The sequence below is a fragment of the Haliaeetus leucocephalus genome, unplaced genomic scaffold (genome assembly GCF_000737465.1).
Source record: "Haliaeetus leucocephalus isolate CR32 unplaced genomic scaffold, Haliaeetus_leucocephalus-4.0 Scaffold626, whole genome shotgun sequence".
Taxonomy (NCBI): Eukaryota; Metazoa; Chordata; class Aves; order Accipitriformes; family Accipitridae; genus Haliaeetus; species Haliaeetus leucocephalus.
This window is the reverse complement of record NW_010973062.1, coordinates 2,788,975-2,816,112: the sequence shown is the minus strand read 5'-3', so window position 1 is coordinate 2,816,112 and position 27,138 is coordinate 2,788,975. Positions and strand designations below refer to the sequence as shown.

At 42.3% G+C, this 27,138-nt stretch overlaps 2 protein-coding genes across 2 annotated transcripts in view; one reads left to right on the top strand and one right to left on the bottom strand.

Moving 5' to 3' along the window:
- Positions 1 to 2,168: 2,168 nt before the first annotated feature.
- Positions 2,169 to 2,940, top strand: GGACT (gamma-glutamylamine cyclotransferase). The gene has a single exon (XM_010578298.1). It carries the CDS (start codon positions 2,181 to 2,183, stop codon positions 2,652 to 2,654), a length of 474 nt encoding a protein of 157 aa, XP_010576600.1. The 5' UTR covers positions 2,169 to 2,180; the 3' UTR covers positions 2,655 to 2,940.
- Positions 2,941 to 5,727: 2,787 nt separating this feature from the next.
- The window catches only part of PCCA (propionyl CoA carboxylase, alpha polypeptide), a 295,541-nt gene continuing 274,130 nt past the window's right edge, over positions 5,728 to 27,138 (bottom strand). The window contains exons 22-24 of the mRNA XM_010578343.1: positions 21,735 to 21,875; positions 9,424 to 9,501; positions 5,728 to 6,068 (exon numbers count right to left, since the gene is read on the bottom strand). Of these exons, the coding sequence (XP_010576645.1) occupies positions 6,000 to 6,068; positions 9,424 to 9,501; positions 21,735 to 21,875 (288 nt within the window). The 3' untranslated portion in view covers positions 5,728 to 5,999. The remainder of the gene's footprint in view (positions 6,069 to 9,423; positions 9,502 to 21,734; positions 21,876 to 27,138) is intronic.

The following is a 27,138-nucleotide window of genomic DNA, read 5'->3' as shown; positions in this document are numbered from 1 at the left end:
GTTTGTTATTCAAAACACAATCTGAAAGGTAATGATTTTTCTTATAAAAGGGAGTCAGACCGACTGAATATTAATGCTCTTTTTATTGTGAGGGAATGAGCTGCGTCCAAAAAAAAAAAAAAAAGTCGTTTATGTCATGAAGGATAAATTAAGCTGAAATATATCTGATAAAATAAGGGGGGGGGGGGGGGAAACCGCCCGGGTTTTTTTTCTTTAGGGAAAGCGGTTTGCCAGTAAATAAGGGCACATACTGTTTTTGCTTGGAAAACTGTATTCTGTTACAGAGAAAAACTGTTTACTTCACCAAGGGGAAAATTGCTTTGCTACTGAGTATTTTAAATGACACTGCTCCTGGCCAGCAACATACCCTTTTGGATAACCCGTCTGATCTAAGTTTACTAAAATAAGAGTAAATAGCAGAAAATAGATTAAGCTTCTACTTCCTGTCTGTTTTTAAAGATTTTTTTTCAAATTTGAAATGCATTGTTTAATGACCCTCTTTCCAAAAGGAGCTGCATGTGCTCCTCTGATGCTGGGTGCCTGGCCCAGCCAGAGGACTGTGGGGGAGGCAGGCTCTGCCCAGTCGGTGACGGAGGGCAAAACGTGGGAAACCATCAGACGGCGCAAGAACTGCTTCTGCCCTACAGAAACAATGGGGGATAAATGGGACACAGCGTGAAAAATAACTTGGGAACTACAAAGGTACCTTTTTTCCCCCTACCTTTCAGTAAAGCCAGCCTTTTATCCCATTTAAACCAATTTTGAGTGTTTTATGCTCACATATAAAACAAATGTTGAACAACATCAGTCAGGGTCTGTATTCAGGAGAGGGCTAGCCCATGTGCAGATTGGCTACTTCAGGTTGCTTAGCTCTTTGGGGTATTTGGGGAAGAGGGGAGGAGCACGGTGTTACCCCAGTTTGCTTTTCAGCATCAGTCAGTCAGCCAGCGGGACCTCAGCACTGGGGTTACTGAAAATCCTTCAGCTTGTCCGTGAAATGACTCAACGCCAGGTTAAACTTGCCCTGCTGCCGCGCCGGCGTGCCTCATTGTCCTTGTAAGGTCTGACGTTAAAGCCTTTTCTTCCCTCTTCGTGACAGACAGGTCCTCTGTTCAGCTCGGTGATGTCCCAGTTTGTACATAGTTAGCTTGCTGCAGTCATGAGCATTGTGCTGCTTGCTTTTCTTTTCCCTTTTTTTTTTTTAAGACTGTTTTTTTGAAAAAAATACTATCAAATGCACGCAGCTGCAGCACAACAGGACTAGAAGTTTGAATGCGATAATTTGCTTTTGTATATTTAATGCCACTGTGCTTTATTTTACCTTGAAACAAGAAGACACTCAAACTTCCAAACTGCCACCAGGCTCTTCTACCACCAAATAAAATGTTGTTTCTCAAATTGTGAGTGTAGCCACAGTGAAAGGAGAGCCTGAAAGCAGAGGGAGGGAAGGAGGAGCTTCCCCTGGGCATGCAGTGCTGGGTGTCCCAGGTAGTGTGTGACCAAGTCCATCACCTCAGGCCTTAAACAAAAAAACCCACCACCCTGCTCCAACAAGGGAAAACAAACTAACTGTGGCTTCACTCCTGCAAGTTTTAGTAACTGGGCTTGACCTGGACTATTTAAACTATAAATGCAGTGGAGCAGCATAGGAAGGTGTCTGCGTAGCTGAGCTGAACCATGATTTTTTCAATTATTCTCCCCCCCCAAAGGATGCACTAAGTGTAGTGTGTTTCCATCACAGGGATGGCTCTCTGGGTTGCTCTTGGGTTGTTACTGAGCATGACATCACATTACTTACTGCAGCATGGCTCCCATAACGGCGAGAAGGAAAAAAAATTGATGTTTGGAGCTTTTCCCAAGGCTCAGGGATGCATTGGCTGATGTTGGGGATTCCTTAGAGAAACCATGGGCTGTAATTCCATTACAGCAAGAACTGCAAGGGTGACTTTCTCCTGGTGTCTGTTATTCACTGTTACAGTTTTTGACTGAAAAGTTTAGAGATACTTGAATTTAGTATGATATTTAAATGAGGTGTAGGACTATGAGACCACTTTTGCACACGCCCGAACAGTCTTGCATGTACAACACGTCTTGGCGTTGCTGTGGTTCTCCAGAGTGTTGGCCAAAGCAGCCACGTGGGTAACGTACACCTTTGTCTTTCAGCTGTTTTTGCAGGTACGATGGCTCGTGTCTTCGTCTACGGCACGCTGAAGAAGGGCCAGCCCAACTACAAGCACATGATCAATACAGCCAAGGGGCTAGCGAAATTCCAGGGAAGGGGCCGCACGGTGGAGAAGTACCCGCTAGTGATTGCAGGAAAATACAACGTCCCTTACATGCTGAACATCCCGGGGACAGGACACCACGTTGCTGGAGAGATTTACTCGGTTGATGACCAGATGCTGCAGTTCCTGGATGAGTTTGAAGGCTGCCCAGACATGTACCAGCGTACCCTGATGAGAATCGAGGTGGTGGAGTGGGAAGGGAAGGGCGGCGCGGGCGAGGCGCGGGCAGCTGCCGAGGGCATCGTGGAGTGCTTCGTGTACAGCACGACGACGTACCCGCCCGAGTGGGTTGGCCTCCCCTACCATGACAGTTACGACTCCTCGGGGAAACACGGCCTCTCCTACGTCCTACGCGAAAGCCGGGATTAGAAACGGGAGACGACGCAGCCTGGCCGAAGACGTAGTACTAAGCACGTGTCGATTGGTAACCCTTCCAGGAAAGCTGTAATACCTTTTAATTAAGAAACAGGTAACCCTCCCAACCCAGGAGCCTTGGCGCTAGTGTTGAAGTCTTGTAGGCCCAGAGATGGGGACTTGTCCCTGGCTAGTCCGTGTCCTCCTCGCCCCCGCTAACTTGCTGACAGTAACTGGGTTTGCATGAGGTGTAAAAGAACTCTTATCTGTGCACATTGGTTTGGGGGTCTAATTATTTTCTCAATTCCCCCCCCTCGCTTTGCCTCACTGCATGACTGAGGTCAATGAAAGGCAGAGAAACAGACTAATTTTTTCTTTTTTTTTTTTTTTTTTTTTTTTTCCTTAATTTTCAAGTTTTCTTGTGTAGTGCTCCAGGGTGGGTGGAATAATGATGATACTATTGCACTAATAGCTGAAACTGATTTAAAAAAAACTCATGTCTGCAACAAAAAGTAAAGCACAACTCGCATTTAATATTGACTTGTAATCGTGTTCAGTAGGTTACTGAATGTAAACAGGGAGAAGTGACCATATAGATACTATGTGTTTAAGACAAATATGAAATGGCTGGAGAAAGAGAGAAATTTTAAAGACTATTCTTACTCTGTATTGCAATGTTCTTCTGAACTGGAAAGGAGTATTTTTAAAACATGTTTAGTTTTATAAGGTACTGTGAAGAAAGAAGAGAATTACATTTAAAATCATATTTTTAATTTAGCATTCTAAGCACTTCAGGTATCACTTCAGTTCACTGAGTGACTGTAGGATTTGGGGGGGAGGGGTGCGTGTTGGGGACCAGGAAAAGCAAACCTGATTTCAGCTGCCCACCACACTACAGCGGATGCAGCTGTTGTGAGCACTTACTATCAAGGTGACTTTTTGCCAAGCACTTTAATGCAGAACTTGCAACCATATGCAAAGTGAATTTCCTATCAATCAGGGGAAACATTTTATATACTTTATAAAAAATATCCAAAGGACCTGTGTTTTGATTATTGCAACATTTAAACTGGAGAAAAAAAGAAAGATGGAAAGAAGACTATTGTCCCCCTGACCCAACCAACTGTGCCGGTTTTTGTACAATCTGGGAAAATCGTGGCTTTCTGTTGTTATGCTCCTGTGCCTTCTACTTTCCTTCAACAGCAGCGTTTGGTAGATATAGATTGTACAGTATACAAAGCTGCCAAAGGGATGTGAGCAGGGAGTGTATGCCATGCAGTGAACCAAAGTACGATTAAATGTACTAAGGATACCATTAAGAACAATATTGTACTTTTGCTTCACTGCCAGTAGCCCTGTGAGGGCCGGAGGAGATCTGGGGTAGGGAATCAGCCCAGGGATCCAGGGTAAGGAATCGGCCTAAACTTTATCAGTGGTAGGCACTGCTGCATCTCGTTTAGAACAGACAGAAAGCTTGTGTTGCTGCAGTAAGCAAATTAAGTAATTTTAAAGTAGAATACTTGTGTCTCTTTACAATACTTGTTTTTTGTTTAGGGCAACCTGCAGAAGCTGAACTGTGCTCCTTTTGGAAGGGGCAAGATGGCATTAAGGAGAGCTGTAGGAAGATCCGCAGGGTGTCTGCCTCAGTTTCTCCAACTGCAAAAGCATTAACTTTCCTGGAGGGCAGGTACTACCCAAACACTCTCCTTACTCATCTTGATGGGTTTTGTAAACTAATTAACAACGCAGATCCTGGTACTACATTATTCTGTCCTGGCTATGTGATTTAGTTGGCAGCTTCTCAGTAACATGACAAATGCCTCTTCAGTCAGAAGTTTCAAGCAGAATCCTGAACCATTCTGGTTGAACATGAGTCACCAGCCCTGTCACAGCCTGATTTTGTCCTTCGCCTTCTGGGAAAGGGCCCAGGAGCCTCTGGCCAGAGGGGTTTTTCTGGGAAATAGCATGACTCTGCACATCCTAGGCAAGAAAATGAGAGCAGGCCCCCTCTTCTCTGGGGCAGTGGTCAAGGCACAGCAGGAAGGGTGACTTAGAGGTATGTAAAAAAAAAAAACCAGCTGTAGGAGGTGAGATCAAAGGCAGGAGTAGCCCAGTGTCCTGGCCCAGCAGTGGGCAGCAGCAGAGGCCTAGGCAAGAGCACAGGGACAGAGATGATGCTTACAGCGTGCAGGGACTGGGGAGGTATCACTGTGTCCAGTGAGCTGCAGCTGCTGACTTAGCAAGATTAATTAAAGGAAGGAAGAGCCTCTGTTAACCACACACTAACATTTTGAACCCAGTAAACTTCTGGTATCTACACCATCCTGGGGCACAGAGTGCCTGAGTGAGTAGGAAGAAAAAATACATCTTACCTGTTCTGACCAAGTCACCAGCCTTCTCACTTCTGTTCAAAGTCTTAAATCTTCCCCCTCTGCAGGGCCTCTCTGGTTTCCCACACTGGATACACAGCTCTTCCAGCAGGATCTAGCCTTGTACTGTGAACAGTCCTAGTTCTTCCCCCAGTCTTTAGCAAGAGCCTTTGCACAACAAAAGCTCAGTCGCTTGGTCTCCCTTCCTCTAAGAGTTCAGGAGGAGGCTTGGCCTGACAGACAGCAAGTGCCTCCAGCAGTACCTTGGGGTGGCTAAGGGATTCGAGGACAGTGCCAGCTCCTTCTGTCAAGACTTGCATCCAGTAATCAACAGAAGATAAAGGGGGGGAAATTTGGGTATGGAGTCTGAATAAAAAGAAGAAAAGTTCCTTACAACTGTAAATGAAAATGCATGGGGAAAGGCTGCACTAGCAAAATAAAACATCTAACCTGTAGTTTAAATCTAGGCTATACAAAGACTTCAAAATATTACAGTAAATCTGATCAGAATTTAAGCCGTCAGCAGTACTTGTTCAGCACTTACATAGAGTGTAGCAAAACTGCTCAGTTAGCCACCGAGTGGTTCATTTCTCACTCTTACCAACCATTCTGTACAATTTGGCTGGGCCCTCAAACCAGTGATATTGCCATGGAGAAGATGAATCAGATTCAGGCTTTTGTTGTGTTTTCTTTTTTAAAAAAGAGGCTTTTCCTGTTTTAAAGCAGAAATGGTATTTTATTGATTTTACTTGATCCTAAAAAATCAAAGAATTACAAAGATTATGTACAAGTATTTCTGGAAGTAAAAATCTGGGCTCTGTTGCCAAGTTTTAACATCTGTGTTTGCTGTCTTAACCACTGATACAATAAATATGACTGTATAAAATCTCGTGCATAGGACTGTCCATCTTCTGTGTTGAATTGCCTTAATCTTAATTTACGGATGAAAATAATAAAGGCTTAGCTAACTCAACAGTGTGGAGGCAACCTTTCATTCCAGTTCCACCAGCAGATCTCCTTCTCCAACAGTATCACCAGCTTTGCAGTGCACAGCTTTCACCTACAGTACAGAAACAGAAATAATTTCCAATCTTCCTCAATAGCATGGTTAAATAAATGGTTTGCTTGGCGTTGCTTACATGGAGCATCACATCTGCGTGCACAGGGTAAATGCCCACTATACAACATCGTGACGGCCACGGGGATCACAGGCTCCTGTATGTTGGAGGGGCCCTGAGCGGTCGCCAGCCTGACCTCCAACGCTCAGAGTCCAGCTGAGTTCTGGGTATCGCTGAGGACGGAGACACCACCACCTCTGGGCAGCCTGTTCCAGTCCTTGACCAAATCGTGTCCCAATTCCACCAGGGTATTCAGGCACCTGCCACTTGCTGGTTTTCTTATTACCTAGGTGCTTGAAGATCTGAATGTCAGATCGAGGTGGCACTTCTAAAAATTAAAAAGCACGTTTCTTCCACCTAAACAGTGGACTGCTATTCATTTACTACTAACATTTTAAATCTTTTAGATGACAGGCTGACTCTTCAACACTCAGGCTTGGACATTTCAATGAAATATTCCAGTATCTCTTGCATTACGGATTTTAACTGAATTTTGGGACTGCAGCCATGAAGTGGGTTTCCCTCAGTCCCCAGGCAGCTGAGATAGATTGATTCAAATCTAAATTTGGATCCTTTAACATAACTGAACTTGGCAAAGGGCTACCACTGTCAAATAAATGCAACTACATCTGTAGATGAGTTACATACTCACGTGCAGATTCCTGAATTTTGAAACACAAACATCGTATACTAGTCCCTTATTTCCTCTATAAAAGGCTGTAACGTGTCTGAATTCCCTTTCGGCACATGGAGCTCCGGAAAATAGAGTTTGATTTCACTATTAACTCAGAGCTCACACTGACATGCCCCAATCCTTGATCAAAACCTTGTTCAGCACTTGGCTCAGTTTAGTCATCCAAATGTTACCTTGGGCTCCTAAAGGAAACCTGCAGCACACCCAAAATACCAGGCTACAATCTAGCCTAAGGCCACATGTGCTGTAAGCGCATCTCTGGCTCTGTAGCACAGGCACATTCACAGCACTGCTCAAGAAATGAAGCTGAACACTGTAGACGGGCAAAGACACCGTGAGATGTACAAAAAAAGGGCTTTATTTCTAAATCAATAGCTAGGCAGCCTACCCGATTCTCGAGTCTCAATCTTTTCAGAGATGAAAGCAATGTGAAAAATATTCTCCTCCTTTCTTTTCTTTTTCTACAAAGCCAAGGTTCAGCAAACATTGTAACTGAGTAGTGTTTCAAAACTCCCCAGTGATTTTTAACAGGCAGTGGGGCCAGCTCCCCCTTCTGACCCACGCGCAGCTGTCCCGTAGGAGACAGGAGGCACACACCAGTTCCTCTCCATCTTTCCCTCATTTTTAAACCACCTGCAGCTGGAGTAAACTCAAAGTAGACAACAAGCCACTTTTCTCACAATTGCAAACAGGAAGATGGGGTTTGATGCAGAAAAGGAATTCAGCCGGGAATGAAAATGGGAACGTCTTCCGGCTGAAGGCAAACGAACTGAGTTTCAAAACACAGCTTCAAAGCATCGAAACGTGGACTAACAGCCAGTGCCAAACATCCCATTCCTGGGGGGGGGGCCAAGCTGTTTAAGCACTCAGAGCCATGACTTCGCACTGCAGAACGGGATGAATTCTGTTTAGCAGCTTCATTTCTACACAGCCCAAAACTTTTTTGCTTTCTCAAATTCTTAACATTCTAAAGAATCAAATAATTCGCTTATTATTAAAATGGAGACAACAAGGGGACATTACAAGATGCACATCGGGCCCACTGAATGGCCTGTGCACCATTCAAATCCCACTTTGAAGGATTAATAAGCCAAACGTGGGGTTTATGTGGCATCTGTAGAGAGTGAGTGGGAGCTACTTAGTACTGGGAGAAGTACAAGCAGGATTCTAAGGAACAGGCCCATGGGTTACAGCTCACCTTGGTGGGAAAGGGAAGGTTAAAGTAAAAAATAAAAGGGGGCGGGTGGCAGAGGGAATAGCATTTTAATTACAAATACTCACTAGTTAAAAAGAGGATGCAAAGAGCAGCAATAAGATGAAAAACTGGGAAATATTAATCAAGTGAGAAATTATAGAGGAATTAATGCATGAAATAAAATAATAAAGTGGCAACGTTAGAGCAACAGGAGCAGGTATGTTCTCCCTCTCTCTGCAATTTTTTTCCTCGAGACCCAGTTTTGCACTAGCCACACTGGAAGAGGCAAGCCCTGGGTCCCAGCCTCAGGGGCGATTTTAGTGCTGTGCCAACTAAGCCTTTCTTGTAAACACACAAACAGTCCTTGGCACGGAGACCCATCTTGAGATCTCAGCAAATCTTGCCAGTGGCTAACCTCGTCCCTGCCCTGGAGAGTCAGGCTCCTTGCTGCCTCCCTCTGGGCTAAGGGATCTTGCAGTGGGGTTTGTTTTGTTATTTTTAAGAGCAAAATGGCAGCGCTTCAGGGATTGCGGAGGGGCTTGTCCCCAGGCAGAGAAGGGCTAGGACGGGCTGGGAAACACGAGACAGAAGAGAATACACAATCCACATCCAGACTCTGCTCTCCCTTCGGAAAGGATGGATCAGGGGCCCACGCCTAGGTGATGGTTTCAGGCTGTGAATTATAATCTGGCACAGGGATGCTCTGAGGCCCTGCCTTGGGGGCTGACAGTCCCCAAACCAGATGGGGTTTAAGGCATGTCCTTGTCACATAAGCTTAACCAGTTCCCTGCCCGGAGCGCTGGTTTTGGTACATCCCGCGCTGCAGGAGAGTCCCAGCTCAGGGGCTGCAACACTGATCCCTCAGAAGAAAGATATCACAATGCACAGCCTTGCAAAGCTTAACGCATTTGCAGATCGAGGCTTTGTATTTAGCAGTCACAATAATAAAAAAATTGCTTTTCTCATCTTCCTGCAAAAGCACTTTCTATGCCTTGTTCTGAGTGGTTTTTTTAATGTCAAATTGTTTGCCATTAATGAATTAACTGGCAGAGAGATCTCTCTTCTTCAGTTGGTCTCTGGAAAGACGGAATTTGGAGAAACACTCTACAACACCTTTCAATTCAACTTGGCATTGTAACATCATAGAAAACAAATCATTTAGGAGAAGAAGAGTTATATGAATTTCTGAAGCCAGTAAAACTATTTCCTGCTGTGCTATCTAAGGCTTGGAACTACTTAACAGCATTCACAGCAGATGCAAATGTTAAAAATTAAAGACACCTCACTTCCAAAGACTTACAACAATCAGACTTAATTCCTTAACAACCAGAATCCTCCTTTTTTCCTTCTTAAATTCTATCCTATTTGACAAGTTGCATATGGTTTTAAGTGACCCAAGGTAGCTTACCTTGCCTGTTTTAGCAGCAATCATACTGTTCTGCATTTTCATTGCTTCAATTACACAAATCTCTTGACCTTCCGAAACCTGGTAAAATTAAAGCAGTACAAAATGAGGATAGAGGATTTTAAACGCTCTAAGTGCGTATGATTTTTCTGCTGTAAAGACTTTCATGGCACAAGTCAAGTCAGCCAGCTACACAGTCACGACACAAACCACAGTCACAAATTGCAGTTGCTTTTGACAAAACTGGAAGCAAAACAGGGAAAAAGGAATCACCTACTTAAAATAGCACCCCAGACAAACCTGAAAGGCTCCTCTCCCATCCCATCCATTTGGGTCCAACTTCTACAGTTCACATTCACACCCACCACAGTTCAACATCAATTAAATCCAGAGCAAAATATAATTTGTGCGGTTTTGGCCAGGGAGCCTAAGCCTGATTCAGAAGCCAGAAGTTTCTTGGCACGTGTCCGGAGGAGCCTGGGCTGGAAGCTCCGGCAATACCCCACGGGCTAATGCTGAGCAGAAAGTCACACCTCCGCACGTGGCAGCATCTGGATGGCGGCTCGTGACTTCGGACTGAGGGGAGCGAGCACGCCTGTGAGGAACCACCACCTCTCATCCACAGCGGAGGCATCGCGGAGGCAAAACCATCGTTTTCACCAGAGCTGATGGCTCTTCAAAGGAAACATTCAAGTTCCCTCTTTCTGCTTGTTCTGCTTTCAGCCTGTTCTGCTAACAGGCATGCGCGAGCTCAAGGTCACCAGTAACCCACTGGGCTGCTCTGCTGGGCTCCCTGTCCCTCCCAGTCAGATCTTCCCTTCGACACCTTGGACCACGCTGCGCAGAAGAAACAACTGCTCGAGGCTTTACAGTGGGGCAGTGGGGCTGCTTATACATGAAAGGAAAAACCTGGAATTTAGAATTTATCCCTCGTGTAAGCCAGTGATCAGCCAGTCATCCCACAAAGATGATGTACGCCAGAGAGGGAAGGGAGCTAGACCCTACATCCCGGTATCTAGGACCTGAACACCCCTCGGGGATGCCTAGCACCGAGTGCCCACTGCAAGTCTTTTGATTAGGCTCTTCTACAGATGCAGTCTGCCATTCACTCATTATCTCAGCAAATTTGGGATACTTTCACTCTGAGGTCAAAGTTTCATTGAAGAGGGTGATTTGAGACCTGCAGAGATCTGGTTTATGCGTTGTTACACGTGCCAGTGCTGTCAAAATGTGTTTGTTTATACACATACATGTATACACATAGATATATTTCTCTAAATATATGTAAAATGAATAATATGTATTTAAGGACAAGCATGTCCCACTTTGGAGGAATATACTGTCTAACAGACAGGTGTGAAGTCAGAGATCAAATGCACACTGCATGAAATACATTCTGAAAATTTAAATAAAGCTTTTTTTCTAAAGTGTGCACTAGCAATGACTGAAAAGCACTGATGTCTGCCTATGGATTCGGAGCTACACAGAAGAAAAGACATTAGGTTAAAAGGTGCTTACACACCCTTTCTCCAACAGACTGCCAACAGCAACATGACAGGCTTTTGGGGATAAATAAGGAAGGCGTTTGCAATGGGAACACGGTGTACTAACCGGATACAGAGAATAACCACCAGCCAACACTTCACCTGCAGAAATTCCATCCTGAGCTTCAGGCAAGCATTTAAGTCATTAGCAGTGTCAAATTCGGTGAATAGTATCAAAGACTTGTTCTTTGTCCCCAGTTACTTCCCCTCTACTCCCTTTCCCCCTCTTTTGTCTCCGTCCTTCCACACCTGCTACTCTGCCTGTAGCCTTGCCCCAGCAGCTCGCTCTTTCCTTCCTTTTTCTTTTCCTCTTCTTCTCCCTATCTCACTGCTCAGCTTTTCTTCCATCTGCTCTGAACTTTCCAGACATTGCTGAGGTTAAGAGGAAGCTATAAATATCTACTTCTGGTTGGAAGGGAGGGAAGAAAAAAAAAAAAAAGGCAAGAATGTTTGTTGGAGGGGGGTTTTAATAGCATATTTCAGAAACAAATTTGCCCACCCTCTGGTTAAACTCAGCTCTCGGCGCGCCAAGGCCTCTAAAGGTTGCTGAAGACTGAGATGCTAAGGAGCGCAGGTCTGAATTGAGCGGCCTAATTTCAAGGGCACAAGAAACTCTTCTCTTGAGCCCCAGTGCAATTCAGCTCTAACATGGCTTCATCAGGTGGATGGCGTGCAAATGAACCTGTTAGCAATTATCTAAACGGAGTTCTGGAAATACATCTACTGGAAAAGTACAGAAGCGGTGTCTGGGAAGGAAATAACCCCCCCAACCCAGAAAATATATAGACAAATTACCCAGTTAACGTCTAGTCTTACTAGCTGGGAAGGAAGGAGGCACTTGCAGCAGGTACCACCTGTGAAAATGCTGTGTCAGTACTTGTGATGATGTGCAATTTGTTGAAAATTACCTTGGTGAAAGTGTCACTTAAGCACAGAAGTTTAATTACTGCTCTTATGTTAAACCTTTACAGCTCCACTCATTGTGTTGCAAAGTGACAAATCCTAAAATTAGGCACTTGTATCTCTCTTTTCTCTTTTTCAGTCTTTTGGGCATTGTCCAATTTCTTTCATTCCATAATTGCACATATCCTTTTGCCTGTTATTTAGCCCGCAAATGAAAACCGCAGCGATGTGTACAAGTTCTTGCTTTCTAACTTATTTAAGGATTTATTGGGACTATTTTTAATGTTGCATTTTCATCGTATAATTTATTTCTTTCAGTGGATGGTAAACCAATGTAAACCACCATCTTTACATTTTGATTTAGAGAGGCCTCAGCGATGACCCAAATCTGTCAAAACAGGCAAATAAAATCAAACAAAAAATCTGATTGATTGGAACCAAGTAAAATAAAAGGGCTCCTTTCCTTAAAAGAAATTAAACTCGGGTATCTTTCTCACAGAGTTACACTACAGACAAATCTACCTTTACACTGCTTGGAATATCAAAATAAATGAGTGATTGACTGTTAGACCCACAGTCTGTATTTTAGTAGTTTATTTCTGCACGGCGCAGAGTTCAAAGTAGCTGTTCAGTTTTGTTCGCCACAGAGTGAAAATGAAAAAGAAGAAAGAAGAAAAAAAAAAGAAGAAAAAAAATCACTGAAGAGTAGGGTACTTAACATCTCGACATTGCCAACAATTCTGATGTGAATTTGGGAACAGTCAACAGCACTGGTTGAGTAACTCGGGGACTGCACGACGGTTGTTATCTCCTGTGGCCGAAAGGTTACACACAGGACAGGGAACTGTCTCCACTCATTTCCCGAGCAAGCGACTCACGACACGGGGTGGAAGCTGAATCTGAGAAGCAGCAACCCCGAGCCATTTTCGTCGCACCTACAGGAGGACCATAAAGACTAATTGCACTTACAGATAGGTCTCCTTAAAACTCGGAAACACAAAAAGACGGTGCACACCCGAGGGCATTGCTACCACGGGATCTTTGTGAATATGGTAGACTTTCCTCGGACTTTTGTGCATCATCTGATAAAAGACTTAACGATTGTGACAGGACGTCTTCAATGTTAGGCTTACAAAATGGTCACAAGCCCCACAAGTCTTTCTGATAAACCCAATCGGCACTGATGTATTTCCCCGCTCTCTGTCTAATTGGTGTAAAGTTTGCAGCTCTGAATCCCCTATCTTTTATCCAGCTTGCTGCGTCCTCTCCTTTGACGTGAGGTCAGGGTTCACATTCGCATCCGATTATCGAAGTGGCACTCATTAACCGGCAGCCTGCCTCGCACCAAAATGAGTTCGCTGGAAGGGGAACTCGGCCCATTTACTCAGCAGATTTTAGCATTTTAAGGAGGCCTGAATGTCACACAGTATTGCTACGTTTTGAGGAGTTTCAGACATCTCCAGCTGATGATTAATTGTGAGTGATGGGAAATAAAATCCAGTAAAGCCAGCTGCTTGCCATGGTCGGCAAAATTACTATAATGGATATAGGCTGCCAATTTTCCAGTTTTACTGGCAAGTCTTCCAAGTGTAATTAAGGGAAGTTATAAATGATATGGAAATCTATCAAGTCCCATTTATTTTCAGAGGACTCTTTCCCCTGAGACTTTTATCTTCAAGCTTATAGTTTGCTTTGTTGTGCTAATGATTTAAACCACTTCTTATTTCTGATTAAAGCCCCCAATATCCTTCATAAGAAGTTAGATCCACTTTATTCAGAAGGATTTAAAGAAACAGAAACCTTTTTAAAGTTGTGTTTGTTAACTGTGCTGAGGTCTCGCTTCCTCTGTGGAGGCACAACAGAGCGTCCTCCATCTTAGGCACCTCACTACCATCTGGACTTCTGCTTCTGACAAATTCTGAGGATTCAGAAAGATCTGGGGGTATGGGGAGGGAAAAGAGGGCATAAAAAAAAATAAAATTAAAAAAATCCACCATCAACAAACCCCCAACTTCCCTCCAAATCCTAAATCCTCCAAAAACAAAGATCGTTAGATGCTGCCTTTGAGGCTAGACCTTTAGCGCAGGGTGGTGTTGCTCACTAATGTTGTTTGATTTGGAATAAAAGCATGAAAATTATGTGCAAAGGCCTAAAATTGGAGATGTAAAGGATGACTGCACAGTATTCCATTTCTCAATTTCATCCTTCAGAGCCACAAAATGGGGGTGATACAGTTACTGGATGAGATTTACAGTAACAGCTGTGGTCTTCCCACACAAGGGAGGACCTTCTAATGGGCTAAGGTCTGTTTTGAACAGACGGGGAGTAGCAAAACAAGGTTCCCTATTAAGGGTGTGCAGTAATATTCCTGATAAAGAAAATGAGTAGTGGTAGTCAGATTGCTTTAAAAGACCTAAATCTCCTTTCGCTGTTTTTTTTAAAAAAAAAAAAAAAAAAAAAAAAAAAAAAAGAGCTATTTTAGAAAGTGCTAACTGCTAAATAAATGAAAGACATGTAAATGTAAGGGTTTGGTTTTTTTCTTAATCTCCTCGCTACGAATTGTAAAGAATGCATAGGAACCAGTGCCAGGGGCATATGGCTTTCTCCTGTGCTGAACATTCATACAAAAGACAGGTTCATCAGTCATTGGAGTATCTGGATAAAAAATTAGCTCCTGATGGATGGTATTTAGAGCTTACCTGCTGCTAGTACATTACCAGAGAAACACAGGTTTTGAAACCCACATGACATTAGAAACTGCAGACCATGAAATACCCCACGTGCAAGCGCACTCATAATGTACGCCAGGTTATACAAAATAAGAAATAAGCTATTTAAAGCCTCTGCCTAAAATTGGGCCCGCTGCAAGGAACCCTGGGTCAGCCCTACACAGGCCAATTAATGCACAGCATCTGCTGTATAGAAGCCGTGCATGAAGCACTTCCGAATGATTTCAGCAATTAAAAGAAAACTGTTTCCTGCCTGTTCTGACAGCAACTGTTTCAATGCAAGAGTGAGCACCAAATCATTGTGTGCAGCTGAAAAAATTAAGTCTTTTTTTTTTTTTTCCCCTACATCTTGTGAAAAGGGGGTGGGAGGGATGAAGATTTCTTACGGAATCGTATCGTTCTTTTGTTGTCCGACATTCTGTGTTTTTCTGCCAAATTAGACAGAAGGCTCCAAGGGTTTACGGGGCCCTCTACAGTATCACCTTCTGGTGCACTGTGGCTCCCTAAAAAGATGGATCAATATCAACCCTGCTGATTTGCCTACAAAAGTGAAAATCCCTCAATCACATTTTTAAGACCATTATATTTAGAACAGAGGTGCTCCGATACGTAACATTTTTAAAGGCTCTTGGAGCTGAAGGGGAAAAAACACTGACAGCCCTACGTAAAAATGATCTTAGATTTGGTTAAAAGTGAAGTGAGAATTGGATTTTATTGATATCTCCTTTCCCAGCTTTGGGAAGACACTGGTAAATATCCGTTGCAATTTCCACTATGCTGCGACTTGTGTCCCGATTGAGCCTTGTTAAGTAAGAAGGGACAATGGAAGACGGTGCCATACAAAATCCAGTTACCCTCTCTTGTACCCTTCAGCAAAATAATTACAAACATCTTGTTTATGCTTGTGCAAAACCACTGAACAGTGAATTAAGTATGCATTCACTATCTAAAACCCTTACAAAGATACTGGGATTTCTGTTTGTTTATTTGTTGTTTAAACTTAGTCCATGCTGGTATCATTCCCTTCTCAGATTTTTTTTCTCTCTGACTTGTTGGCAATCTGGCAGCAAGCATCCAACAAGAAAACAAATCAAGAGGAATTGGATGAGCAGCAATTGAAATTCCTTGACATTGTCCATTACCATGTAAAATAATTAGTGCAGGTTTTCCCATCTTTCCAAATTAACTTTGAAACCGGAGCTACAGAGCTGCAAATATCATTAGCGGCAATTAATAGTACTTGACAAATCGTTATTAAACTTTTTTTGCCACACTCCTTTAACGAATGAACCCGAAGATAGCACATCCCAAATTTTGTGACCTCTGACTAACCAAAGGTCAGTGACGTCCCCCTGACAGCAATCAGCACTGGTCATTGCACTCCCACTTATCCAAAACACGCTTCCCCAACTGCTTCTGAGGTCCCGGCGTGCTGGGGAAGTGATACGCGGGCAGAGCGCTTCTGCGGCCGAGCCTCGCGCTACTCAGCCCAAGGCAAGGCTCAGCTGCCATCACACCAAGCTTTAGCAGTCAACTTCTTTAGTAACGGCTAAAAAGTTGCTTATCATTTGAAAAGGCAAAGCACTCCAATAAAAAAAAATAAAATTTTCTCTGAACTCTTTTCAAAGGACGGTAGCATTTTTCCCCGAGGAGGAAACTCTAATAATATTGACTATTTGTACCTCATCATCGGAATAGGATTTCAATCTTAATTACACCGTACTCGAACGCAAATCCTAAGACTGTGCAATTGCATAAAGATATAGAAGAAAAATCTATTCCAGTCAAATATAAAAAAATGACATAAATACGTTAGGAGCAATTACTATAGCTACAGGGGTTTTTAATGTAACCACAATTATTACTTGAAGCCTGAGGTTATAAGAATGGTGAAATATTTGAATCCTTTTATTCTTGAAATTTCACAACTGTGAAAATGCTTTCATTTCCTGTTTACCAATAGTTTTTTTCCCCCCACAAAAATACACCACAAAAAAATTATTTAATACACAAAATCATAAAAACTACATGAGGTTTGTGACCACGTTTGGTCAAGTTTGCAAACTCCCTTTAACTGAAAAAATGCAGTTTATATTTGCTCTGAGATCGCTGAAGAACAGGAGGGAGGAAAGGAGGTAAAGGGAAAGAAAAAGGAAAAACAACAATAAAAAAAAGGTTCACACACAAGAGAAAAATCTTATCTGAATTTAAGAATAACTTACTAAATTATTGATACCATATTCATCTAAATGAAATGTGAAACTGTTACTAAAGCTAACACATTTTTACTGGTTTTCCTGGTTTTTTTTTCTGTTATGAATTCCAACAAGTATAAGAAAGGGGAAATTATTTTTTTTTTTAAGGTATGAATGGCAAATATGATTTCAAATAACACATAGCTGGCTGACGGCAACAGGTAACTTTATAACTCCACCTTTTCTTTCACGAGAACGAACAATCTAGTGAGAAACAGAATCTAGGAAGCTGTTTTGTTTTGGGTTTTAGCAGTGAGCATTTCAGCAGTAGAGGTCAAGCAAAACATATCTTTTCCCATAGCAAGAACTTTCCAAGGCTTGTGAAATGGAAAATTATGGAGAAAGATTTCTTTCTTAAACTATTCTTCTACAGAATAACAAGAGAAATTGAACTGACGTGTACACAACTGAACTGGAAGATGAACGCAGTTTAAAAGAATTGGAATGCAGTTTAAAACATCTTCCTTGGTTGTTCTGAAAATACGGGATCATTGACAGTAATGTGTTTTTTAAATTATACAACTAAAAGAGCAGCCTTCAAGTTACCTGATTTTGAAATTACTGAGATATTAGCATATACATATAATAGCTGACATCTTGGTAGAAAAAATCATCCCATGCAGTATCAATACCCATGGCTACACTAGCATCAATTTGAAATCATAAGAAATACTGATATGAAAAAAAGTCCATTTAAAGAGCGGTTTGAATGGTTATAACTTCCAAAACCTGGGGTAATCTTGAATTGCTGGAAAGAAGAGAGGAAATTCAGAAACTTAGGTCAAAATAATTATCTGTTCTCTTCTTTTGGCCATAGTCCTACCAAGATTCAGTAACGCTGGGGTGTTTACCCAGAGGTGTTTTCCTTTTACATATTTATGGCTGGGGTAATCATTAAAGTGATGTAGGCTACCAGCACTGGTGTTAGCTTATTGACCAATGCTTGTCTTAGTAATGCCACCTGTTCTGCCTAATTTAATTAAAAAAGAAAAACAACAAACAGAAACATACAGCTAAAAGAAAGACATCTTTGCATTCCTCACAGATAGAAAACTGAAAAAGCAAAAGCTATATTCATAGGTGAAAATATAGCAAAGGCTACAGGGCAATCAGGACAGTTAAGATCATTTTTGTTGCTGTGGCCAGTTCAGGCTACCGAAGTCGGAATCAGTTGTGGAAGCACTTTGGGTGGCTTGCTTTGAATGAGGTGTGACAACATTGCTTTACCTGTTCAACCATTAGGATATCTTGGGCTTTCCCTGCTCCTGCAGTTTCAGTGCATGGAATCCTACATGCACAAAGATCAAGCCAAGCAACTCAAGAAGAAAAATTCACAAGTGCCTGCCTATTTCCTGCCCTCTAAGCAAAGCACTGAATTTGTGCAGCTTTAGCAGTTTTTATGGTGCTGTATTTGTGGTGGTTGTGGTGAGATTAAAACCACGTGCAGCGCCGTCTCCACGCTCTGGCGTAAAAGTACTGCTGTGTGCTAGCAGGGCTGGCTTGTGCTGCCATCGGTGTCAGCAGAAACAGAGCGAGTCCCTTGCCTGGACTCTGGAAGCCCAGTGGTTTCTCTGGCCCTTGGCACCATGGGGAACCAAAAAGTAACTCTCCCCAAAGCAAATTTCATCCTAATGCACACTCGTCATTAACAATCTACTTCTAAAATAAACACGCAAACACCCTCACCCCCCAAACCAGACATTTCCTATATAATGTGACTGTTATCATGAGGAATGTAAGCTAAATTTAAATCTTCTTTCCCTAAATAATATTAACCTCCTTTCCAGTCAGCCAGATTTCAAATTGTTTTGTTGTTTATGTTGCTTTCTGCTTCTGAGTGCCTGTGTTTCCAGGAATAATTGAGTGACAACTAATTACAGTCTTCTGATCACATAAAGGAAAATAAAGAAAGTAGAAAGTAACTAAAAAGCTAAAAAAAAGGCAACATCACAAGTTCTGCTTCTCTCTAAATGACAAACAGCACTTCCCCACTGTGTTACTAAAACTTATAGATCATCTTACAGACAAAAGAAAATAAATTCCTTGCATATGCAATATCTTTTGGCAAAAAAATGAACTGAAAACTGCTCATCAGGCCAGCTGGATAGAGGATGCTCACACAATCTTCTATCAGACTTCATCAGACCAAAGTGTTTTTCAGCAACAGCAGCCAATTGAGAACACTACGCTTCAAGGAAAAACAATGACACATCGAGTGGGGACAACTAACACAGAGATCGGCGTCGCCTTCTCATTTGGCTAAGGACGCACAGAGAGGGACTAGCAAACACCATATGCTTTACCTGACCGGGCATGATGCCCTAGAGCCGAACCGCAGGCAATAAACACGAGTTTGCCAGCGCGGCCATTCAGACAAAGACGAGACGTCCCGCTCTAGGAGTTTCTTCGCCATTTGTAAAGTTACACCTGAAGGAGGGGTACCGCAGCCTGGCTCCCTGGGCTCCTGACCGCTCGGAGAGCATCTCTCCGTGAGCACAGCACTAATGCTATTTAGCATAGACCACAGGTTCGGAGAAAACAATCTCGGAGCAGCTAATAACCAGGCAGCGTTATTGTGAGCAGCAGCAACACCTGAGTGGAAGGGTGGACAACTACCACGCGGCTCTCCCATTTTCCAGCTGTGCCGTTTTCACCCGCTGTGCAAATTCAAGCTGCCGAACCCAGTTGCAAACAGAGAATAGGAGCTACTTAAATTCCCATTTCTCCAGCACACTAAAGAAATCAGACTTTTCCCAAGCAGTGCGACAAAAAGAGCTGTATTTATCAGGGAGCTACAGTTCCCTGCCCATCATGCCTTGAACAGCTGTAGTGAGTGAGCTGGTTTCTGACGGACAGCCAAGACATGTAATCTGAATCACACCATCCCACTGCTTATTCAGTGCCGATAGCTGGATGCTACCCTCATCTCGCTCGCTTGCTTTTTTTTTTTAACGTTTTGACACTAGTCCTGAAAAGGAAGGATTTAAGTTAAACCCTTTTCAATAACGCAAATGTGTTTTTGCAATTAAAGCCACACAATTAGCATTGACAAGCTCAGGTCAGCAGAACATAGATTATGCCGTTCAAATGCTCTGCCACTCTGCCTCCAGCAAAAAGCTGCAGGAGAGGCAAAGAGGAAAAAAAAAATCTCCACACGTTATTTAACAACTTGTGCTCTGACGCACTGCACCACTTGTGGATTTGTGGAGGGAGGTTCATTTATTTATTTACTTCAAATCTCTTTAGCTCTGGCCTCCTTCTCCACTGCTTCTATTCCTTCAAGACAACAAGAAATATTCTTCAGGGCAAGAAGGCTGGTAATGTTTAGCAGAATTAACTTCTCAAAAAAATCTCAAGCAAATTAAAAAAGGTTCAAAATCCTTGCCTTAAAAATGTTTCCCTTCATTCTTCGCCAAAAAAGTATTTGCTTAACATCTCCCTCGCTCAGCCACTCTTACTGCCTAGACACAGAAATCACAGATTTCTCTATCCATGGGATGACACAGTGATTAATTTTAATTGAATACTGCTGATTTTAAAGGTATAAAAAGTGTGTGTGCACATGTATAGATCACAATACCAGAAAGCTAAGTGTAAAAGCTAAAAGAACTTCTCTTGCTAGTTTCTACTCAGCTGTACTTAGTTGTTTTCTCAGAAATGTCTTTATTTCATTAGTATAAACATTTGCACCTACAGATCTTTAATATTAACATGATTACTCCCTTCTCTCTGTAAATAGTCAGAAATACCCATCTATTCTAAAAACAAAAGTGGCATCATAGCAAAACATAAGCAAACAAATCACTTTACCAGCACAATTGATGACCATCACATCGTAAGTGCACTGCTGATTTTGGACGTGGGATCTTGATCCCATTTCTACATCATCTCTCAAGAAAACCTAGGTTTCATTGCTATAAATTATGAAGTCTGCAACTGAAGCTTTCTGTTTGTATCTAAGTGCCACATGTATGGTTATGGCATCATTTGACTGACAATAGTACTTTAAAATTAATCTGCACAATCTGATTCAAATATTCCTGGTCTGCTTCACTCTATTGCTTTCAATGGTTATGAGAAATAATGGCCCTGACCTTGGAAATAACATATGATACAGTGTGATAGAATTTCATATAAAGCTGAGTTCAAGTCAGTATTTATATATAAGTCTAAAACACCATATTTACATTCGTTTCCAGCACAATGTGAGGTAAGAAGCACTGGAAATCCCCAGGACAGCAATGGCACGTTCTGTTGCCCTTCTCTATGTCAAGTTTATTCCTTCTGCAGGACAAAAGGATTCCCATAAGAGGCTGGGAATTCCCAGACTGGAATTCCCAATTCAGGAAACCCATGCGTCTTGCAAAATACTAACACAGGATTCTTAAAAAAACAAAAGCGGGGGGGGGGGGGGAAGAAAGTTAAATATCTATCCGACGTCCCTTGTGTTTAGCAATACGTTCACTGCTTCAGGGCAGAAAATCAACAGTCCCCTCCTGCTAGCACTAACAGCACATATATACTTACGTATATTTACATGCACATGTACACACACACAGTTTTTTCCCCCCCTGCCAAGGCACTTGTGATACAAAACCAAGCTATTTGTTGAGTTTCAGCTGTGGACTTGTACCCAGCTGAAAATGTTCCTTTTAAAGCCCGTTTAATTTGAATTGTGCTTCCTTATTAGTTTTTATAATTCAATTGAAAAGCAGCACACATTATTCAGCACACTTTATTCTACAGGTGACATTAAAAAAAAAAAACAAAAAAAAAAAACCAAAACCCAAACCAAACCTGTGACCTGTAGTTTCAGTTACACCAGGGAGAAATTTGTGTGGAATATATAATGAAAATGCAGATAGATAGATCACATTTCTTACCATGTCCCCAGGCTTGACAGAAACTGCCACCACTGCTCCAGGCATGGGAGATCTCAAAATGCTGGAGGTGTCCTCTGCTGCTTTCTCTGGCATGTACTTGCTCAGCTCTGCAGCAACCTTCGTCAGTATTTGTAATTTGTACTAAAGAATAGGAAGAGGAATGTTTTAGAAAACTGCACCTTGGTGAATTCCAGTCAATAATCTGCACTATTTTACGACATGTTTTTATATCATACATCTGTTATCTGTTCTTCACAGGAGTGTCTGAAAATCACCGTTTGACATCTTTATTCAGAGTTTCATTTTTAGAATGCAGAAAGAAAAATATGCAACCGCAATCTGCAGCAATGAGCACATAAAAGGAAAGAATCAACTACAGTAAAGAAATGTCAGATACATTTAAAAATTGGGGGTAGAGAGGGGAGATACAAATTTAAAAAACAGAAATATCCTTACACTTATTGCACATTATCTTCAGTGGATAAGGAATATTGAGGGATTTGCTTCCAGTGCTGTGCTGAATTTGAAAATGACCTTTTGGGAAAGTCTGCCAGATTTTTCAATGACATGATTGATTTTAAACATTATGTTTACTTTTTAAACATTTCTTTTTATCATGTATTTAATGTTTGAAGTTAATAACTTGCTTAGATTTTGCGATTAAAACATATTAAACAATTTCAATTCCTTTTTTTTTTTTTCATGCACAGGCAGACTGATCTAACACTGTGGTTGTATTGAATATACTTTATCTGTAATAAAAACTGTTCGGCAGCCGTTACCTACCTTGAGAAAAAAAAATGTTTTCGCTAGTATGTTTTATAGCAATTAGAAATGGAAAAGAATATGACGACCCTCGAGCGTCTGAGAGCACCCCTTTAAACAAAACCTTGCCGAAAACATAGATGTGCGTACCCTCATTTCAGCTCCAGGCTTTTAGTTTTTAAAAACTTGTAATCCCTTTGACAGATAATTCATTGCACTTAGACAGATGGCCTTCACATTTGTCCCAGTGCACTTGAAAATGAATGCAAAAAGCCAGTAGATGGCAGCAGGTCTCTGCAGGAAACTCCTGCCTCACCAAGGCCAGCACCACACTTCATCAATAATTTAAACAAAGGTTTTAATAATAAGCATTGGGTGAACGGCATTTACAATTCAAATGTGTATTTTGCTGATGTAAAGTTCAACACCTTGCTTTGAACAGTATGTTTTCCTCCAAAACAATTAGCTATTGTTTTATTAGCAATAGAACGTCTTTACTTTTCATTTTTACACAGACAGAAAAAATCCAATATCCTTATGGTGAAGGTAAAGGGGGACTCTACCTTCTGCTTCTGTAGAGAGTAGAACAAGGTATTTAGAAATACATGCAAAAGGTGATTAATTCTGCAATGACATCTTTTAAAAAGCAGCTTTCAAAGCCAAATTAAAAAGACAAAACAAAGGATTATCATCCTCCATAAATGGCGTTTGGACACGCAAGATTATGTGCAACGAACAGTGCGGCCGTTCAGTTAGAAATACTTGCTTCTAATCAGAAACACCAGCAAATGGTTAAATGAACCAATCCCCCACCACCGCCCCAGTAAATGCAATAAAATGCCACAACAATACTCCCTGAAGCTGTAAGTGGCACCCAAAGATTTGAGAACCTCTTCCCAAACATGTGCCTTGGTTACAATTGATATGGCACAGAGAAACCAGCACCATTTCGTATGCAAAAAGCCGCTTTAAACTCCAAGCCTCCTGCAGGCATCATCATGACAATTAAGACTGTGCCGCTCACATTTTCCAACCCAAAATGCAGCTAGTTCTCTCCCGGCAGAAGCAACTACATTCAATGCGGTGTGCTCCTTGCAGTTTCTTTTCCTAAAAGTAAAGCGTACGTGTGCGTGCATACGCGTGCACGTATGCACGCTTGCATGTATGCTGTAGGGAGAGGGGAGGTGATGCCTATAGGAGATTTGATGACATAAGCCACAAACAGAATTGCAGCAGTGTGACAAGTCAAATAATAACATCTTATGCATGTTTCTTTACTCTTGAGTGTCTGTTTTGCAATCAAGACATACAAGTGTCTGCCAGTTTCTGAAGGATATGATCCTTAAGTGAAATTACTGTGCAAATAAAAGCTTTTTACTCCTATTAAAATTCATCTGAGTCATAAGTGGCAAGGAAAAAAAGCTTGCAGAGTGTATTCTGCTGTCAATCTAATAAACATTCTGTGCAGAGGGACTATTTATCAAAGATAAATTGTACTTAAAAGTCCTTCATTAAATCTATGGGGGGGAATATAATTACACCAAATTGCACAGTTTCAGTATCCATGGTTAGTGTCGTCTTTGTACTCAGAGTTTGAAAATAAAAAATAAAAAAGGGAAAAAAGGAAGAACACAGAAGTAAGTTAGATTTGTGGACTGTATTGTTGCCTCTCGCAAAAGACTGTTTTGTTATGACTTCAAAGGATTAGGTTTAGATGCAATTTTTTTTTTTTAAGGCACATATAACACTTCTGAGCTGCCCAATTTCAAAATTTAAACTTAAAATGAGAGCTAGTCCTTCTGCATTCATCTAGGTTACGGTATTTCGCAGGGACTGAAATACAAAATTCCCTATGCGCTCCACAACGTACAGCAGTGGGGGGAAAACCATGTTCCTCAGTATGCTGCACTTTAAAGCTCAGTTCTCCACACCAAGTTAAAATATCCCTACCAAACATTGTTTTTACTATCTTTACAATTTTCATATCTTTTAGATTCCTTTCTCTGCAGGATTCCTGCTTTGCTTGGAGTGAGATGTAAGAGTCAGTACACTCAAAGCTTTAAAACGCGGGTCTTTGTTATTGATGAGCTGTTCCTTTTCCTTTTGTATTTGTTTATTGTTCTTTAGTCTGTTTGGGGGATAAGCAAGTTACTGTAATCAAAAAGTAAAAAATAACAACAGTAAACTTCTGGGGAAAGGCCTTTTTTGGCACAGTTGGTTCACAAATGACCTTTCAGAATATAAAAAGACAAAGCCGCAAAGAAAGGTTCCTTCTTTAAGATTACCTTTGATGTATTTCTGCTGCTGGCCCCCACTAAATACCCACAAAAGTGTCCCTTTGTAAGGCTGTGTCCTGTGTGCAGGGGGCTGTTCACCTAACCAAGGTGCAGCCTGCAGCTCAGCCAGGGCCACAAGACTCTGGAAGACCACGTCAAACAACGCCGGCCAGTGCTGCTACAACAAAGACAATTAAGAATATACCACGTTTTTTCATTACATGATTCACACCGCTGCTATGCCTTTCATTTAGCCAGGACAATGCTGAACATGCGAAGCAGAAGTTTTGGTATGCTACTAACGGAGCGCAGTCATGTTTTCTTCCTCTGTCCTCAGGAGGAGGAGGGAGATGGGAGAAAGAAGGGGCGTAAATTGGGGAAGTTTGGGTTATAAATAGAGAGCAGAAGGCTTCCACTGGCCTAAACCAGAAGACACATCCGTGGGAGTCATAAATAGATCGCGAGTGGACTCTCGGAGCATGAAAATCTGCTAGCCATCAGATCTGCGCTGATGAGTAGTTGTCACCAGCCACTGCTCCGCTCCGCAGGGCTCCAGAGCCTGATTCTGCCAGCCAAAGTCAAGTCAATAAAGAGGTAGCCGAAAGGAGCCACACAGCTCTTGATGGCACAGAAAACAGGGGTTGCTTTTCCACAAGACTGTTGGGAGTCCACAATCAGTCGACAAAAGTTACAGTAGGGAAAAGTGATGTTGCTTCAGTTTTCCAAGGGTAACAGTGTCCTGTCTTACCTCGCCCACTAAATGAATTGTAATGCCAAACTGCCTCTTGCAACCAAATCTCCGTGACGAAAAAGAAGAAAACAAAAAGCTGTAACAATAGCAGTGCAAAGGAGTGGGGGGGTGGGGAGGGGGAGCGCAAATACAGTGAAAATTATACCTGGGGTTTTGTGGATGGTTTTTGTAGATCTATTCCGTACTGATCCCCCAAGTCAGTAGACAAGTAGTAGACCAGCTGCTACAAAAAAGTTGGCCATCTGACCCCATCTTTGCATAAAACCAAGTTCAGTAGTTTGCACAGATATGGTTCCTTTGCCGTGTAAAACAGAATATTGTCAACCTTCAGTAAAATGCTCAAAAACTGCGCTCTGTTACATCTCACATTAGTTTATTAAATATGATCTTCCCTGTACACCTGAAACTCATGTCCGTAGAAGCTGTAAATGTTCAAACTCCATTGGAGATTTTATAGAGCAATCTAATGTATCGCTACCCATATGTTACTTACGGTAGTGTTTGGACTGCTGACCAGATGTGGATTTTCAGTACGCTTTACCTAAATGTTCAACCGCGTTTTCCAAACGTCTGTCGTTCTTGCGGTCAGAAGGCTGAAAATCTTAGGTAGCTCAGATTTCAGCAGAGAAACTGTCTGCTGTGCGTCTTCATTATTTTCACTAACCTTACAGTCTCATTTTTGGACTCAGTGAAATTTAGTAACTGTGGTCACATAATTTCCCTGTAACATTCCTAATCTGCATCCTGCCTCAAGTCACTTAACTGTTGTCACCTGCGCTTTGACCATCATAGATTCACAAGTAGTACGTTATTCAGTATTCATTCAAAGCAATACTAAGCAACGTTCCAGTGGCGAACACAACGAGCACACTGCCTTTTTTATTAACCATTATGCATTTTAACATCGTGCCCATACCCTCGCTTACATTTCCACCGCGGCATCTGAACAGGAGAACGATGTATTTATTCTGTATGACTTGAGGGCGTCAGGCACCACCTTCCTTCAGAGTCAAGGATTTCTTACTCAACAAGGAGATAAATGACATTCTGCAAATCACGCAGGCTTTTTTCCCAGCTCTGAGTTCTAGGGCTAATTTACTTCCACAGGGCGGTGGTGAGGACTGGCATTAACACCTGCACAAAATAACAGCACTTTTAGTCTAACGGAGGAGCACGCACTCGACACGCTACGGAGACGGTTTAAAAAAAAAAAAAAATTAAAAAAAAAAAAAAACCACCAACACTAACCCAGCTAAAAACCCAACAAAACGGAAGAGCCACAAAACCCATGAGCCTCTAGCAGCAGCACAAGGGAAAGGAAAAGAGAGAGAGAAGCCTCACCACCACCGAGCACACCCTCCAGCAGCAGCAACTTAATTAGAGCTGTAATTCAGCCACATCTCCCGCTTGCCAGTCCTCGCGCGATACGCAATTAACACCCTAGAGAAAGCTAGCGAGGGTGAAAGCCGGGCGAAAACGCATTCCCTCCACCGCGGGCCGGGGCTGCCGGGGGGGAGCGGAGAGGGTCCGGCCCGCGGAACGCGGAGAGGGTCCGGCCCGGGGAGCGCGGAGAGGGTCCGGCCCGGGGAGGCGGCCCGCGGCCCGGGGAGGC